Source organism: Macaca mulatta, chromosome 9 (genome assembly GCF_049350105.2).
Source record: "Macaca mulatta isolate MMU2019108-1 chromosome 9, T2T-MMU8v2.0, whole genome shotgun sequence".
Classification (NCBI taxonomy): domain Eukaryota; kingdom Metazoa; phylum Chordata; class Mammalia; order Primates; family Cercopithecidae; genus Macaca; species Macaca mulatta.
This window is the reverse complement of record NC_133414.1, coordinates 35,720,428-35,733,760: the sequence shown is the minus strand read 5'-3', so window position 1 is coordinate 35,733,760 and position 13,333 is coordinate 35,720,428. Positions and strand designations below refer to the sequence as shown.

Here is a 13,333-nt window from a genome sequence, read left to right as displayed (position 1 = left end):
CCTGATTAGGATTTCCTTAGCTTTTATTGGGGTCAGCCAGGATTGTAACCAAAGGCAAGATTTCTCTGTCATCTCTTTTGACAGAATTCCCACTATCATGGATTTTCTAATAGTCCTGAACATTTATCAGAAAGTAATCTGTAGTGGGCCTGCCTGCATAGGATTCTTCCTTTGAAAAGCCTTAATTTTTCTAATGGTTGGTCTCTCTTAACTAACAATCAAAAACAGCAACAAGGCAGCTGGGCACAGTGGCTTATGCCTGTAATCCCAAAACTTTGGGAGGCCCAGGCAGGTGGATCACCTGAGGTCAGGAGTTCAAGACTAGCCTGGCCAACATATGAAACCCTGTCTCTACAAAAAATACAAAAATTAGCTGGATGTGGTGGTACACACCTATAGTCCCACCTACTGGGGAGGCTGAGGCAGGAGAATCGCTTAAACCCAGGAGGCAGAGTTTGCATTGAGCTGAAATCGTACCACAGCACTTCAGCCTGGGCAACAGAGTGAGACTCCATCTCAAAAAAACAAAACCAAACTAAACAAAAAACAGCAACGAGGATGATCGGCATAACTAATTTAACCAGCACATCCATTTCATACAAGACATCACACGTTGTCATTTGTAAGCCTGGGACTTTAACTTTTTCTCAACTTTTTTAGCTGAAAAATTTTTCTTTTTAAAACAAAACTGAAATCTGTTGTATCCATTTCAGAATTTATCTCAGTAGTTTGTATATTCATATATATGTGGTGAGTTTAAGAAGACGTTATATTTAGAACATTTTTATCTTGTTAGCAATTTGACATAGAAAAATGGAACATTAATGTTTTTATTGTGAGTAATGTCACTGGCACGGTGTTCTTCTAGTATCATATGTGGTGTTACCTTCTATGTAAATTTACCAATGAATAAATGTTTAGTGAACAAACATTTTGTATTTCCTTGTTTCACTCCTTTACAAGATACTGACTAGTTTACTTACTTTGTAGGTCACTAGTTAACTAGTTGAAGAAAGAGGAAAATTAACCTATCAAAAATAAATTGAAGCCTTCTGAAGTCATAGAAGATTTCACATTTATGATGTGCCAACTACTAGCAAACATAATTAAGGGATCGTTGTATTGTCTTGGTGGAGCTTAGTAGAATATGTAGTTAAGTTTTTTAGCTGTCCGTTACCCTGGTATAATCTTGGAGCCATAACCCAAAACTATATTCTTGGCAAGCATGTTAAGAAGCAGAAAATAGAAATTTTCAAATCTTGTGAAATGTTAGCCTTTCAAATCATGGGTGAGAAAAAAAAATGCTAAATTATTTTCTTACTATGAGGAAGATTTCTTGCCATTTATTTATGTATACAATATTGTATCACAACAGTTAAGGTACAATATTTCTTCTCAGAACAACAGATTACAAAAAAAAAAATCATATGCACCTTTCAGTGTTCCATATTGCTTATTAGGCCATCTCTCAGAATATATTGTGTAAAACCAGGAGTTTTAGTTTTGTGTTTAAAAGTGAATGCACTATGATTATACTGTAATATTTCCTTTAAAAAATTATGCCCGTGTGGGGACTTGGTATTTAATATTGTGACATGCCTCATCAGTGGTGAGTTGTCCATTGGGGTAACTGGTTTTATAATTCTATATGCTTTGAAGAAAAAAGTATGTCTTGAGAAGGAAACATTTCTTTGGCTAATAGTGCTAGAAAGTCCTATCTTATTGATGAATATTACTTTTGCTGAACAGGTTTCTATCCTAATATTCTAACACTGTATTAGAAATAAATGAGTAATTTGAATTCAGGTAAGGGAAATGGCTAAGTATTACATTTGATTTACATTTTTATCATTAGCATTTATATAAAGCTGTTAATTTTCATAGTTTGTCAAAATGGGTGCATTTGAAATCAAAGTAGAAAGTTTTTCTTGGTAACATGCTGAGAAGAGGTTTCAGTGAACTTACAGTATTACTACAATAGTGAAGTTGATGTTAAATGAGGAATGCAGTTGAAATCTCCAGCAAGTTTACTTTTTGTGAGTTATCCTGAAAAGATGTAGCAATTTAAATAAATTATGTTCCTTTGCTGAAATGTCTAGAACAATACCATACAGACTTTTAAAAATCCTTCAAGCTTGTGTATGCCATCCCAACATCCTCAGTCATGGCCTGAAAAACCTCTGGCCACTCAGCTCCTAATTTTTTGCATCAAGATCACTCCAGGTATCTCTCTAGGCTTTGTTTCTGGTGATACTCATCTTTTAAGTGTCACCTGACTGCACCATGGACTTTTCTCCATCATGCATTTAATAATGATGTTGCTGGTATCTAAAATAAATGTCATCATTTCTTCTGGCAGAAAAGATAATATTGACCTAATTCTGATGTTAATTTTGCCAAGATTTCCAGCACTTTCTACCCGCAGTGACCCAGGCAATTACAACACAAGTGAATGGCTTTGGGCTCATCTCTCACACCACCATACAATTATCACTGCTTGTAATTCTTTCTCCTTCACTAGGGCATACGCCCTTTAAGGACAGAGACTGTGTCTTACAGTACGTGCTCTGCGGCAGTTGCTCAATGAATGAATGAATGAATGAACAATGCAAGTTAGTGGGGCTTCTTTGTAAATTTCCTGGTAAAATTTTTCAAAAGACATTCATAGTTTAGAATGCGTGTAGCATTTTCACATTAGAAGACATTTGAGAGAGTATCTTTGGCTTTAGGAAACTTAAAACCAGAAAAATTGCATGCGTTGCCCTGAGCTATACAGTTGTAGCATCAGAGGTATAGACTCGAGGTCTCTGTTTGACAATCATTTATGAAAAATAAATGTGCTAAATTCTGTTTTGTTCTACCAGGTTGAGCAGATATATGGAAAGTTAGACATTTACTAATATAGCAAAGTATTAAAATTAATAGATGTAACACTTTGATCGATGTCTAGAATTTCTCTTCTTTTTTCACTGGACAGGTAAATACCAGCTGTCCCCTACAGTGAATATGCCCCAAGATGACACTGTCATTATAGAAGATGACAGGTTGCCAGTGCTTCCTCCACATCTCTCTGACCAGTCCTCTTCCAGCTCGCATGATGATGTGGGGTTCGTGACGGCAGATGCTGGTACTTGGGCCAAGGCTGCAATCAGTGATTCAGCCGACTGGTAAGCTCATCGTCCAGGGTTGGACAACATGAATTAATTACAGTCGCATCTTATGTTTAACTGGCTTACCACTAAATACAGTTAATCATTTTTTTACTAGCCATGCTCTGTCTTAATGGTTTTTATACACTTAATTATCACTCTTTTAATAAAAGATTTTGCCCCAACCCTGTAAATTTAATTGTTTTAGCCTTCAAGAGCTACAGTTAGTAATGTAACCAAAACAACAACAGAACTACTACCAATCAAAAAACCATGCTCATTTGTTTTTCACTATTTATGGTTTATTTCACATCTGTGTTAATTTGATGCATTGTTTTTCAATTAAATTCTTGTCATCTCCCTAAATCGATTCCAACAATTAGATAACTTTGCAAAACTAACAGTTGATGTGTTCTAAGAGTGGGAGGAGGCTTTTTTTTAAGTGTGTGGTTTTTGTTTTTGTTTTTTTCCAGAGTGCTATAACCATACTGTTTAAAATGCTTTGTAATTGCTTTTAACATAGTGACTTCTGGGGCACTCCCTGCTAATTTTTTTTTCCTGTGTCTTTCAAAATAGAAGAAAGCATTTGATACTACTGAGCCAATGTGTGGCTCATGAATGCAGATGTGTGTCTTAATGTTTATGCCTAGTAATTACATACATCAATAAGCAAAAGCAAAGCTCCTCTTGGGGACGACCTCACAAGGTTGTAGTGATAATTAACACAAACCATGTGAAGTATTGTACCAGAATTTTCTCATTGCCCTTTCTCTGGGGTCTTTTATGAATATATCAGCAAAATCATATTTAAATGTTATGGTGTTGTTTCTTCACCACTTAGCCATTCCTGCTTCCTACTGTTTTTCTGGCTTGTGTCAACATTAATATTAGATAGGAGGTGTCTAGGGGACTGGCATTTATTTGCGTTAACATTTTTAGTAATGATCTTAACAAAGTGAACTACTCCCCGCCCCCGTCCTCTTCCTTGGCTCTCCACATGAACACACAAAATACAGTTCATTTATCTGTTAATTATGAAGATGTTCCCTTGGAATAAATCACACCTCTTATTTGGGACCTTGAAAAGTTCATCTCTAGCTTTTCATTTCTTTCTTTTTTAATTCTCTTTTTGAAAGCACAGGATTTAAAAATAGAACTACACTCAAACCTGCATGATAATGGCCCATCTTTGAATGAGGTTTTTGGTTAAACATAGAAGGGATGACTACAATATAAAGTAAAAACCCATTTGAAATCTGCAGATGGTGTTACATTGACTGCTGTGTCTCATATCTCTTTCTGAAAATGAAAGTAACAACAGAGAAAGCAAGGATTAGATAAACGTAGTATTCATCTTAGGGACAAAAGCCTTTAAATCTCTACCATGATGAGAAATTGTGGAGGTGGTCATAGTCTTTGGGGCCTTATAAAGCAGTATATTAGTGAAAATAGATAAATAACTAGAAGGGATAGATTGTGGCATTAATTTCCCTAAGGGGGATTTGCAAAATGGTGAGGACTTGTATAATTTTGCTGTGGGGAATGTGGGGCAAAGAAAATAATATGAATGAAGGGTTATCCAAACAAGAATGGCAGCTGTTCTGAATCACAGCAGAAAATGCAGGCATTTCCAGCCTGACAATATCTTCCCTAATCCTTGATGAAAATGTTATGAAAACAAAAGGCCAGTAAGACAGGATTAATAACTGGAATTTTAATAACATTAGGGGTCAAGATATGGTTACATTCTTTAAAGAATCAGCTGTCATTCCTGCAATCTAACTTGTTAAATATTCCAGTGTACTGTTTATTGTGTCTGAAATTAGTTTAATGGGAATATTGATAGGGAAGAATTAATTTTGTCATAATTTAAGAGTAGTTATTTTAAAACTCTTACTAATGCACAAACTCATTTGACATTTTAAATTGTATCTGTAGTTCACCGCATAGTTGTTGAAGGCTATATCAAATGGCTAAACTTACTTGTTTGCTTATAGCATGTACTGTTTTCAATCCTTTAATCGATTGAAAGAACATTAATAATGTGTTTCTGGGGGAAAGGAAATAACAGCAAATTCTAATCTTAATGGCAGCATAATTTTAGAGGATATAAAATTAAAGATGCACCAATACGTGGTTTTCAGGCAAGATCGGCAGTGACAATTTGTATTTCTCTGAAAAATCTTTTACCAATGATTTCTACTAACACTGTAGTTCAAATGCATTCTGTTCGCAAGTTTGGTGCAGTATTGGAGTTCAGGTTTTAAATTATTCCAGAAAAGGTAAAAATAATTGGGCAGCATGTACAGAGTGACTGAAGACATCCACTGACAATATATAAAAGAATTATTGGAAATGTATTATTTAGAGTTTGCTGCTGCAAGATTGTGTCATATTACTTATCATATGGGTTTTAATTTTTTACTTCTAGAAGTGTGTTTTTTTTCACTTGGATGCATGTGCTCTCATCTTTATAAACCATTTACACCAAAGCATAGTAGTATATGAAGAGGCATCTGAGGGTAGATGTCTGTCATCATAATTTGTATTACTTTGATAATTTGAGATAGTCTTCATTGGGTGATGACTGACTTATTTAGTAGTTAGCAATTTACATGGGGCTTTCACCTTAGGTTGCTGAATTCTCTCATTAGCTTTTTAAGTGGATGAGACAACTATTCTTCTTATTGAATATATTAATACATAATGAGCTGAAAACATTTCAAGTCACCCTACCCAGTGGCGTGGCTTTTGCCTCCTATCTTACTTTTCACACTTTTAGCATAATTCTTTAAGAGCCAACTCTCATTTCATGCACAGTAAATTGCAGCTAAATTTCTGATGTACATCCAAAGGTTGACTGTCTTTTTACTAGTATGGATGATAATTCTTATAAGGCCATAAAGGGTTACAAAAGCTTGCTTTGTCAGAAACGTGAGGAAGACTATCATAAGTTCAGCTGACAGTGGAAGGAGCCCTGGGCATTTTTAGTGTGCTCAGTCAGCTGTAGAGGGATGTTCTCTCACCTGACCAGATAGGTAAGGTGGCTAGACCTGATATAGTAGAGCTAGTATACTTACTTACCCAATGTGCCCAGCACAGAGAAAACCTTTTTCATATTATGAACTGTGGCTAGAACACCTTATAGCACTTTAGAATGTGTTCACAGATTACAGGAGTGATTCTGGGACATCTTGCATTGGAGGAACACTTCAGAAGGCATCCTGTTACCAGGGATTTGCCATATGCTGCCTTATCATCCCCACTTGAGCCACTGTGTTGGTGTCACCAAAATCAATGTCATCTAAACTTAGTCATGTTCTTCCTGACTCTCATATACTGTTTTTTCACTCATCCGTGCATCCTCAGCCTCTGTTTCATGCTTCTGGTATAGTATTTTTCTTGTGAGCTCATAGAGTACAGGGATTTTTCTTATCTGTTATTTGGACCTATGTCTGGTACAAATAACAGTGCCTTAATCAGAATAGGTTCTAATCAATGTTTGTTGAATTGATTTATTTGTTGATTTAATATTTCAGAGAAACTGCAGCCTTATGAAACGGCATGCCATAATGACATATTTTTTCTTTCCTTAAAACACAACATAAAAGATATATAAGAAGGCTAGAATATACTCTTTTTGAAACTTCTATTTAATTACAACTTATATGGTCACTTGTTCGCTGCTAGTATTTGTATATAATATATGACAGGTTTCCTGAAAAATTCAGTCGTTCCAATATGAGGCTCATTTTTTATAGTCACCTTGAAATAATTCTGTATTGTCAAACAGAGTGAAGAAGCAGGAAAGTAGAGAAGGAGGAAATTCACATGGAGAAAGAGTTACTCTAAATGTTAAATTAATTTTGTATTTTTTATTACCTTCTATACAGCCACAGTTTTTTTTAAATGGATTGTATTTGTGTTATTTATTTCAATTTTTCTTGAGGAATATACATATGTATATTCACATTTGCAGGTATGTATGAACCTCCCTAAAATGGATGTCTGCTATTTTTAGTAAATATTTTTATGTTTATATTTTTCTTCACTCCAGCTCTTTGAGTCCAGATGTTGATCCAGTTCTTGCTTTTCAACGAGAAGGATTTGGACGTCAGAGTATGTCAGAAAAACGCACAAAGCAATTTTCAGATGCCAGTCAATTGGATTTCGTTAAAACACGAAAATCAAAAAGCATGGATTTAGGTAGTGAGTACAATCTCCATGAATCTTTATCTAAATAAGGTTTAAATGCTTTTAGGATAAAATTGATGGTCCCAAACAGATGTCTGTTTACTTTGAGAAAATAAATGTGAAATGTAGCAATTTGGCAAAAATTAGTTTTTCTCCCAGTTTGAGATAACGATATTACTCATAAGTGGCATGTTTACATAATATGCAATATGTTAATATATATGTTTTCTTAAGAGAATGGAAACAAACACATGTGCATATCATACTATGTCCATGTATCTTTATTTTACACAATGAAATGTTTTAACACTTTGGCTATTTAAAACCAGTTTCATTGAAATTGTATTAGGTTGGGGGTGGGATTTTTCAACTAGAAGAGAAAATTTTGGAGAGAAACCATTATCTCAATCCATGTCTGGAATTTGGTTACTTCATGATGTCTTCCTTTCATTGCTGTTCTTTAAGGTTTATTTATTGGAAACTTTCATGTTTTGATAATTAAGGCATTTAATCAAAGTAGTAATTTGAGAGTATTTCTTATAGAAAGTATTTAAGAGCAAATGAGAGGAGGAAATAATCATAGTTGTTCAAACACCAATCAGGTGTGTCTCTTTAAATCCAAATCCACCAAAAAAAAAAGTAAAATAATTATATCTATACACTGAATGATTTAAAACCTTTGTTAATCAACTGTAACTTATGCTGTTCTCTGGTGGCTGTTTGTATTCCAAGACTAAAAGCATTAATTTATCATATGCATAAAGAAAAATTTGATGATGCATTGCCTTGGCTAATTATGATATGCTAACATATAACACACATGTCTGTGAAATGAAATGACTGGCATATTGCATGGAGACACTGCTTTTTTTTTCCTCCTTTTTTGATTATGAATGTTTGCTTGATGTTTCATAGTATTTGCATGAAATATTAGCTGAAGATCGTCACCTAACTGAAAAGATCTGGGAATGGTGGAAGCATGATGGGCTATGGGAACTAACTGGGCTAACCATTATACATTTACCTTTTAACAGTAGCTGACGAGACTAAACTCAATACAGTGGATGACCAGAAAGCAGGTAAGAATGGACAGTTAGACTGTTGCCATAGAATGGACAGTTAGACTGTTGCCATAGAAACCATGGCCTACAGAGCTTATCACAATTATAGAGCTGCCAATCATATGCCATGTAAACATACATATTGCAGTCTCACACAGATGTTTTCATTGTGAGAAATCAAATTACATAAGAAATACTTTCTGTTAGTAGAAATTTATCAATGGTGTACTTACTAAATAGGAATATAATTTACTGCTTCAAAAAGGCTAGAAACAACCTAGATTTTCTTAATTATATTCATGTAAAGATGTTTTATCCCAATTTTTAAAAAGTCAAAATCCTGCAAACATGGTCTGTTATGGTAGACTCTTAGGTTTTAAGTCATCTATGTGATGTCTAGGTTAACATCCCAAAAGTGATTCTCAGAGTGGTGATTTTGATTTGAAAGATAGTAGTGCTAATATAAATATTTTTCGTTGTAGGACAACGTCCGGTATTGCTATCATTAGTCATTCAGAAAGGCTTATTCTTTTTATTGATGCTGGAATTAGCTTATAGTTAACCTGACATTGTATTAGACTATATAATGCATATGGCTTCGTATCTTAACTTTGTGAGCTTGTTCTAAATTCGTTACTTCTAAAATACTGTTAAATTGTTCCATAGAAACAATGGATTATATTGAATTGGGATTGTATTATAGTCATCGATTTTGCTTTTTATGTTATTATTGTATGACAGTAATCACAGGAAAGTCTTTTAAGTGTAGTTAACGTGTTTTGTATAATTGACCATTTATGACATAAGTTTGGAATAGTGTTTTAATCTGTATCCAGTATGATGTAGTTACACTACTTAGCACTAATTAGCTTCAATTTGCCTTTTTAACCTGCAGTAGTAAATTAGTTTTAGCGTGCTTAAAAAATGTATATCCCACATATATATGTAAAAATTATTGTGGACATGGTTGGAGTTATATTCAGTGGAGTATAAGATAGGTCGTAAAAAATACATCTAATAAATCATAAGATTAACTGTATTGCGAGGCAATTAACTGTAGCCTTAGCCCTTACTCAGTTGTTTGTTGTTCTTATGAAACCTAAAGTTTATTGAATCAGAGCTAAAGAGAAATGTTATGGGATAGTTCACATATGTGAAATAGTAGTTTTTAGAGTTAGCAGTATTTCATACTTTTCAAGCAACAACCCCGATCCGACTAAAGAGTCATAAAAACCAAATTGAGCTGTTCAGGTTAAAGGACCTGACTTCATATACAATGTCAGTTAGGTAAAATAAGAAAATACCTAATTTAACCAACTCACAGCTACTATAAGGAAAAGGACAGTTTATTGTGATCTACAACAGAATGATATACAAGTTATAACTCAATGCATTAGATAACTTTCATGGAAAGTCATTACATAAGTTTCAAGGCAGATTGTATAGTCTAATCAAAAATCAGACTGTGCTTTTGTGTTTTAAAGTGTTAGATTCTAGAGAAAAAGATTTTTTTTTTTTTTGCACTTTGTGCAGTCTATTCTACCAAATTAAATTAGAAAATCTTGGGGCAAAAAGTTGTTACAAAGATATCAAAATATTTGGTCTGTTGATTTTACATCTAAATGAATAAAATACCTAAAGTAGATATTTTATTATGTCCCTGTCCTCTAATATTAGATGGTGAAAAGATTTTCACTTATCTTTCTTTCGTCACTTCACTTGACTTTTCAAGAAAGATTATGATTTTATAGATTAGTCCAAAGGTTTTTGGGAGAATCATAGTGGCATCTTAGCATTGAGCATCTGTCTAACCTAGCCATAAGCCTTTCATAATGAAAATTGAATTATATTTCCCTCTGCCCCTTGCAAAAGACCTCCCTCCCTCCCTTCCTTCCTCTCTCTCCCTCTCCTCCTTCTCCCTCTCCCTCTCCCTATCCCTCTTCCTCTCCCTCTCCCTCTCCCGGCAACAGGGATATTACTAAGTAGGAATAAAAACCAGATCTAGGAAAATAGTATGATTATGATTTCCCTCTTTTTGTTTTTCTTCCAGATTTAGGAATCCTGTATCATATTTTGGGGATAAATATTTCTCCCCAAATTATAACAAGGGAGAAGAGGTATAAGAGAATTGGATTTCTAATGGTTTCATTCTTGAAATATAAAGATTAGCAAAGTATGCTAATGACCTAAAAGATTTGTGTAAAGTAAGAGCTTAAAATACTGTTTTAAAATTAAGACAAAAGATACTGATTTTTATGGTGTAGATAAAGACAATCTTTTGCATGTATTTTACATACAGAAAGACTTTTTCAATTTTCATTACTAGTAAAATGCTAAGTTTGTATTGTTAGGGAATCCTTCTAATTTTTTTCTAAAGGCACTTGACTGAATCAATGTATTAGGGATTTTAATAACTTCATTGAGAAATCCTAACATATCATTCAAAATCTTTGTTATAGTTTCTTGGTCAAATATAGTACTAAAATGTATGTTGCTCATGTTATAAATCGAAAGTTAGCAAGCTCTTTCTGTAAAGGAACAGATGGTAAATATTTTAGGTCTCTGTTGCAGCTTTTACATTCTACCATTGTTGAATGAAAGTAGCCATAGACAATATGTAAATACATGGGCATGGCTGTGTTCCAGTAAAATTTTCCACATTTGATTCTCGGTTTGCTGATCTGTGTTACAGATTCAGAAGTTGTAGATAATTGACATTTTGTATATTTTTTTATTATAAAAGTTTTCATCTCTACGTAAATATACAGAGAGTAGTTGATTGACCTTCCACAAACTCAGGGCCCACCATCCACAGTGATCAACATTTTGCCAAAAGGTTATTTCAGAATGTTTTCAATTTAGGGAAATGAATAGGTAGGTAAGTGCTGAATAGAACTTACACAATTATCATTTATTGAATTATACTTTGACCTTTGTTTTTCTTTCCAAGTTTGCCTGTAGGGACACTCAGTTTTAATGAACACTAATGCCATTCCTGAAATTCATTATTTAAGTTTTTATTGCTCTCAGTACACTAAGTAAAATCTCAGCTAACTTTACATAAAGAAAAGCTTAATATATATACATGGTGTTTTTATGAGAATTCTTTCTGGAAGCATGAAATCTTTATTCATGATATATACTCCCATACAAATACATACACACATACACATATCCTTAATAAACCCAAGAAAGCACCAAATATTTGCCTAATACGTGTTTATAGAACCCAAATATAGCTGGTAAATTATGAAAACTGATAGGCATTTATTCACAAAAAGATCTTTCCAGTGCAAATTCTAGGAACTATAAAGGTAGATATCCCTGCCCAGGAATGATCTTTTCCCATTCTTTTTGATTCCTTGATTTCTTATTATGTAGGTTTTTGGAACAAAATTCATTTTCCTTCCCGTGACATGAATTTTATGAGTAATTTAGAAAATGCAGTTATCAAAAATTGTAGTGCTACCCAGAGAAAAAGTAAGATTGATCTCATTGAAAGAAATAAATCTCATGAACTTTTGTCATAAAATAAAGAAACATAGACAAACCCGCATTGAGAAAGCTAAATATGACATCTTTTTATTTCCAGCACAACAATTTGTGGAGTATTATTTCTTCATTAGAATCATGTGTTTGCCTTCCTGTTTGTGCAACATTTTAAACATATCTATTCTTACCTAAAACAGCTTCATTTAACCTCAATGAATCTTAAAAAGTTAATTTTTGTTTTGAGTCTTTCAGTGTAATTTTAATTCTATTTTATTTTCTGAGCTGTGAAAAGCCTGTGTCACAACTATTTGTCTTCTGGGTAATAACATGATCAACATATGGGCTGATGACCCCATGCAGAGATAAACTATTTTGTTTCTCCTACCCTCTATTTTTTTCACCTGTCTTTTTTAATAGTATACATGAAGAACCAGTTCTGTAACCTGGATTGCCCAAGTGGTGGTGCAGAGCTGGCATTTCAGTCATCCAGAAGCTAAATTAGTCTACCTTTGAGTGTCAGGTCAGGCAGTGATAGATGAGGCTGTCTTACCTGGTTAAAGAAATCAGTTTTGATTGCCTTCCACAGCTTGGCACTACTGGTATTATTTCGGGTCCTTCTGCCCTAGATCCTCAGGAAATAGAGCCAAATTTTTAATTCCCGGAATTTGTCCCTGTCATCCTCATGAAATGTTCTTGTTAATTGCTAAGTTGTCTTTCTTCTTTCCATCACCTGTTTTTCAAACGTATTATTCCCAGGCCTAGAGCTAGAAGTACTCATATCCAGTCTCTCCTTTTTTATTTCCTTCTGGGAGAGAGGCCTTACATAATCTGTTTCTGTTCAAAGCTTGTGTTACTCTTTCTATGGAATATCCATATTTCCCAACCTGCTGCCAGGTTGCCCTAATTGTTTTGGTGACATGTCGGCCCCCGTGGTCTTACTCCTTATGCAGTGTTGTGAGTCTGCACTTTAGCAAGGAAGAGACTTGACAGAGCAGATTGATGTGCATGTCTAACTTCTGTTTTAAGTAATTTTAAATTGCCAAAAAAAGGTTTTAATTAAGTGCAAAACTTATTCTTGGTTGTTTACCTTATCCTTCTTCTCATCTTCCCTTGCTTTTCAAAGGAGCTTGCAGGTTATTCTGGTTCTTTTAGATTATTTCTATTACTGGAGCAAAACGATTTGACAACAGTTTCACCTGTTGAAATGTTTTTTTAAAAGTAATGACTTAGAGGTTTTCCTAATGCAAAGAGAGAAAATAGACCAAGTCTAATATAAATTTGGGAAAAATAAAAATTAGCAACTATTGCTTCATTTATTCTTTGTCTTTTCCATCCACATTCCAGAACTCATCATTGAGCAAATAATTGTTATGTACCTGAAGTTTTCCACAGTGCATATTCAGGTACATAATTTTCACTAATTCACACTAACACGTT

General features: G+C 34.0%; 1 protein-coding gene across 50 annotated transcripts in view; it reads left to right on the top strand.

Annotated features, from left to right (window-relative positions):
• Positions 1–13,333, top strand: part of PARD3 (par-3 family cell polarity regulator) — a 717,956-nt gene that overhangs the window by 482,509 nt on the left and 222,114 nt on the right. For 19 of the 50 annotated variants that reach the window (XM_077946210.1, XM_077946207.1, XM_077946205.1 and 16 more), the window contains 3 exons: positions 2,978–3,167; positions 7,207–7,358; positions 8,378–8,422. In XM_077946210.1, the coding sequence (XP_077802336.1) occupies positions 2,978–3,167; positions 7,207–7,358; positions 8,378–8,422 (387 nt within the window). The remainder of the gene's footprint in view (positions 1–2,977; positions 3,168–7,206; positions 7,359–8,377; positions 8,423–13,333) is intronic. The other 31 variants (XM_028826181.2, XM_077946216.1, XM_077946214.1 and 28 more) reach the window with 3 other exon arrangements.